The sequence below is a fragment of the Camelina sativa genome, chromosome 12 (genome assembly GCF_000633955.1).
Source record: "Camelina sativa cultivar DH55 chromosome 12, Cs, whole genome shotgun sequence".
Taxonomy (NCBI): Eukaryota; Viridiplantae; Streptophyta; class Magnoliopsida; order Brassicales; family Brassicaceae; genus Camelina; species Camelina sativa.
In genome coordinates, this window is record NC_025696.1 from 18936297 (window position 1) to 18941937 (window position 5641).

Sequence of the window (5641 nt, forward strand, 5' to 3'; positions counted from 1 at the left end):
GAAACGCCAGGAAAAAGGAGATCTGCAAGTAGATCTACAAAACAAAATTTTGCTCCGCCGCTTGAGATGCGAGACGCTAGGGAAGGAAAACGAGCCTCCGCCTTGGTCTATTGCCATCTACAAGCAATAGAGGCAGAGAGCAAGAACTCCGACCACCGAAAACGGCCGACACGCATGGTGGACCTTCAACACTCGCCGCGAGAAACAGGGCCGAAACAAGATCTCCGATTACTTCAAGTGCACAAATGGAATCAGACAGAGAGAACTTAGAGCCCTCTCACGGCACCGGTCGCAACCGGACACATCACGTAAAATATTTTAAACGAGTTAACGGCTTAGAATATCACGTAAAATATTTAAAACGAGTTAACGGCTTACTTATCACGTAAAAAAATTTATTCAGTCGGGAGATTTGTTTCAGTTTAAAACGATATGTTTTGAATTGGAGGAAAGATCTTAATTGCAAACAACGTCGTTTGCAATGAAAAGTTAAAACGACGTGTTTTAAATTGGAGGAAAGATTTTAATTGCAAACGACGTCGTTTTAAGGTTCGAGTCTAATGACCTTGACACATCATTGCTTACATGTCAAATTGATCAAAACATTTAACGGTTGACTAACACTGTTTGAGTCAATGTAGAAATACATTTAACGATTCGAAGTCTAGGTAGTAAATTTGAATTATGTAAGAGTTTAGGTTAAAAAACACACGAATCTGTTGCTTGGCTAGGAATTTACACTTTTGAAATAGTACGAGTTGAAATTTACCCTTTTCTCTCTTGCTTAGTATTGGAACTTAGGACACTTCGACTGGAAGGTGTTAATTAAGAGAGTTGATAATTAAAAATTAATATAATAATGAGAGAGAGAAAAAAGAAGAAAATCGCTCCTTTGATTGCTGATAAAAGAAACATTTCTCCAAAAAAGTAGACAGATGTCATTTTTAATGGTTACTATTAATAAAACATAATTGATTTTTTTTTCAAAGAAACATTGCAGGATTACTGCTGCTGGAGTTGGTCTTACTTAACTTTATTACTAGGGAGTTTCCCGCACACTTGTACGGGCAAAAACTTTTTTTAAATAATTGTTATCTAAATTTTTTTTGTGGGTAAATATATTTTTCTACATTTATACGTTTTTGTGGGTAAATTTATTTTCACAAAATAGTTTAACTAATTTAACAAACCAAAAATTAAATTAATTATAAGACTAAAAAGAATTCCAACAAAAATGTAAATGGAAAAAATTGACCAAAAGAGACACTATGATTTAATTTTCAATAATAAGAAACATAAATAAATTTTCTAATATAAATATAAAGTAATATAGTTAGGGGAGTTACCCGCGAGCATTCGCGACCAAATGTAATTAACAAAATTAATTTAAAATATTTGTAGGTTAGCATGAGATAACTTACCATTCGTGGACATTATATTGAGGTATGACTGCAATAAAAATAGGTTTAAATTCATGCTAAAATCAGTTTAAAAAATAATAATATTTTAAAATTATAAATACAGTTAGAAATTCAATTCATGAAAACAGTAAAGCATATCAATAGCATCTCATCATAGATAAACTATCAAAATCACATAATAGTAAATTCGATTCATTAGAATCGAATGTTGTGACTGAGCGCCTCTATATTGATAACAATTTTGAAAATAGAAATTTTCTCGAAACAAATATTTATAATAGATCATAGTATTTTTTTCATTTTTTTAAAATGGTAAATGGGATATGAATATTTGATTTCCATTTTTTTTTTCTAATTTTTGTTTTAAAAAAAATAATTCGTGTTTATTTTCATTAGTTTCTTTTTTCTAATTTGTGTTCTTTGATCCTCCTCCTAATTATAATTGTCAGGATCTTCTATCTTATTTAGAGTCTTTGTTCATCCTTTTAGTGATGGAGTTTTGTAGCAACCTTATGAGATTTTTTCGGGATTATAGAAAATTGTGCCATATCTTCAACTTAAATAGATATTTGTAGTATATCTTCTTGAGTTTTTTTAGTTCCTTCTATCGAAGTCAAACTTTCATAATTATCTATAGGAATTTAATATTTTCAAAAATATAAAATTTTTTGAAACAAATATTTACAATATATTATAATATTTATTTTCAATTTTTAAAAATTTTAAATGGGATATGAATATTTCGGATTAATATGAAATTTGGCAACCAAAGGCCTCGATAGTTCTACTATTTTCTGATCTGCTTTCTTTCCAACTGGAAATGTAGATTGTATACATTCGATAAGCCTCCACACATTTGTTAATAGAGACATTTGAAAATTTCCTTGGGATGTAATCATCACTTTCCACTTTGGAAATGTAGAAAAATATATAATGTGTTAGGGTTGAAATCGTGCAACCAACGTTCTCCGATCAATTATATAAAGCTTGATCGGCTGATAGTTCCATATTTTAATTTGGTTACGTATGTTACTTATTACTGATTTATTTGAAATATTTTCAAAACATGGGTATGAAGATGATATGCTATACGGTCAACTTAATTGTAAGTCAACCGAGTAAATTATTTTTGATCGGAAAAGAAAAACGTCAAGTCTGGTTTAGGGGGAAACTTATAATTTTAGTGAACAACATGCAAATTAACATTTCGTTCTAGACAAAGACGACTTCTTAAACCAAGCCAAAGGGGTGACACATAACCATGTTATAATTTTGAGAGAAGAGAATAACAAAACAGAGTAAGAGACCTTTGTCTCTTTTAGAAGATAAGAACAAATTTAAACTTCAATTAACTGAAACTTGTTACATACATCAACAACAAATCTGTTTTATATAGAAAACAAACAGACACTACATCATAATGAGTTGTGTCTCTTAGAACTTGTGACTCTTGGATGAAACGTCACAAACCAAAACGTCACGACTTAAACGTTTATTAAAATAATAAGAACACAAAGTAGTATCAACCAACACTCCCCCTTAATTGAGTTTCCCGCTAACTCCAATCTTGCTTTAACATTTTTCAAACCTTATTGTGCTTAATGAACTTCTCTGTTTCCAGGTAATTAATGACATCTCTTCTCCATAACTCCATCTGGTTAGAGCTGACTCTTTTTCTTTCAAACAGGCTGTTGCACCGTGTGAATTTCTTTCTCAAAAACATCACACCTTTTTTGCTAAGAAGCCTTCTTCTGTTTTGTACAAATAGACGATTTCTCACGTTGGAACCTTTGGTTTTTTTTTTCACTTTTTTTTTTGTTATCTGCAAACCTTCTCCAAGTATCCTTCAAATGTTCACCATGTGAGTTACGTCACGTGTTTTCCGTGATCTTCATCGGCTGATCTTGCAACCTTCTTCCACTCTTTATTCTCTAAGTGAACTATTTTCTTATTGCCTTTCGCAACTGGCTGCTTCTCCCTTTTCTCTCTTACGTAAGCAGCTCCTTTCTTGCTTGATGACTTACTTTGATCACCATCACATTCACGTCTCTATGACGTCTCGTGCGTGAAACGTTTTCATATCTTCTTCGATTATCTTATCAACCGGTTTATGCTCCATTTTTCTCTGAGGTAAGCATCCTCCTTTAGTGCTTGGTGTCTCCTTTTGATCAGCATAAAGTGCTCCATTTTCTTTTCTGAGGTAAGCATCCTCCTTTGCTCCATTTTTTCTATGAGATAAGCATCCTCCTTTATTGTTTGGTATCACTCTTTGAACACCATCACGTCTCCTTTCCTGAGTGGTCTTGCTCTGTTCATCCAACAGGCAGCTTCTCTGTGTTGACGTCTTTCTTTCAAACTCAACACCACTTTTTGCTAATTCGTCATACTCTGTTTCTTCAAACAGTGGCTTCTCCGTCTGGTTCCGTTGAAGAAATCTTCTGATTCTCAACTTCATCGAGTGATGTCTTCTTTGCATCCTTGTGATATACCAAGACATTGTTGAACAAAGTTTCAGAACTCTCCATTCACAATTTCATCTCCACATCTATGGTCTCCATTGCCTTTTTGAGAAGATTTTTTATCTCCTTCATCCCTTTGGAGCTTCATGTACTACTTGTGAAAATAATGGTGCTGTTTGTGAAGGTTGATAGTACTCTCTCTTATCACCACCATCTTTTCCTATTTTGATCTTCTTTTCTTCTCACCCTTGGTTTGTTGTCTCCATCTTTCTCTTCTTCTTGCAACATAATTTTTCTTATTTTTGTTTTGCTTGGACAGGCTCCAAGACCAACATAAGTTCTGATACCATATTCTAATTTTGAGAGAAGAGAATAATAAAACAGAGTAAGAGACCTTTGTCTCTTTTTGAAGATAAGAACAAATATAAACTTCGATCAACTAAAACTTGTTACATACATCAACAACAGAACTGTTTTATATAGAAAACAAACAGACACTACATCATAATGAGTTGTGTCTCTTAGAACTTGTGACTCTTGGATGAAACGTCACAAACCAAAACGTCACGACTTAAATGTTGCAGCTCTGAAACTCAATTAGCAACCAACAAACCAAATCTAAACCAAGCACAGAGCAGCACCAAACCACACTATCTTCAATTACCAGCCACTGCCACCGTCACCGCTTCCTCTGTAGCCACCATCACCTCCTCCATAATCGCTACCGCCTTCACGGTCACCACCGTATCCACCTCGGCCACTGCCGCCTCCACCAGATCCGTAACCACCGCTACGTCTCTCGTAACCACCACCACTATGGTAACCACCACTGCCGCCACCACGGCCTCCTCCACCACCGCCGCTTCCTTAGGACTGAGCCTCATTCACAATGATGGTACGGCCATCAAGCTCTTTCCCGTTTATATCTTCAATAACACCCGTCATGGATTTCTCGTCCTTGAAGGTGACAAATCTGAATCCCCTTGACCTTCCAGTCTCACGATTGTTAATGATCTATAAACAAAAATCAAAGAGAATCACACAAATCAGCAAAAAACCAATCGAAGACGACTTTGTAAAAAACCCTAAACCCTAAACCCTAAACCTAGAATCAAACCAAACCAAAAGGGTGACACATAACCAAATCTAAACCAAACACAGAGCAGCACCAAACCACACTATCTTATATTACCAGCCACTGCCACCATCACCGCTTTCTCTGTAGCCACCATCACCTCCTCCGTAACCGCTACCGCCTTCACGACAACCACCGTATCCACATCGGCCACCATCACTTCCTCCGTAGCCACCATCACCTCCTCCATAACCGCTACCGCCTTCACGACGACCACCGTATCCACATCGGCCACCATCACCTCCTCCGTAACCGCTGTTGAAGTTCTGCTCTTGTATTACACCAGAAGCCATTGCTTCAAATACAGAGCATGGTAGAGAAAAAACAGAGAATGAAAAAGTGAAAAACTTCTCAATTATTCTTGACAAACTTATAAAATAAGAAAACATCCACCTTATGTAGTTTTCCTAAAGACACAAAGCAACCGTTGCAACTTCCTACACTAACAACGCTTTGTAACATTTCACGTTTTACACATAACATTTGACTTTACAACAGTCCCTCTTAATTGAGTTTTGCTCTTCACTACGTTTCTTTTTTAATTCGTCACAACTTTGGTCTTCAAAAGCGTAGAGTGGCATCTTGCCTCCCTCTTGATCGAATGCTTCCCACACTTCGATTCTTCT

At 35.6% G+C, this 5641-nt stretch overlaps 1 protein-coding gene and 1 pseudogene across 1 annotated transcript; both read right to left on the reverse strand.

Moving 5' to 3' along the window:
• LOC104733644 lies at positions 4294-4891 on the reverse strand (annotated as a pseudogene).
• LOC109125270 (glycine-rich RNA-binding, abscisic acid-inducible protein-like) lies at positions 4294-5362 on the reverse strand. The gene is made up of 2 exons (XM_019234045.1): positions 5073-5362; positions 4294-4894 (listed from the first exon to the last, which is right to left on the reverse strand). Coding segments are annotated over exons 1-2 (237 nt in total). The 5' UTR covers positions 5309-5362; the 3' UTR covers positions 4294-4893.

Excerpts from the sequence above, each read along its gene's own strand:
- LOC109125270 (XM_019234045.1), bottom strand. The coding sequence starts at position 5,308 with ATGGCTTCTGGTGTAATACAAGAGCAGAACTTCAACAGCGGTTACGGA.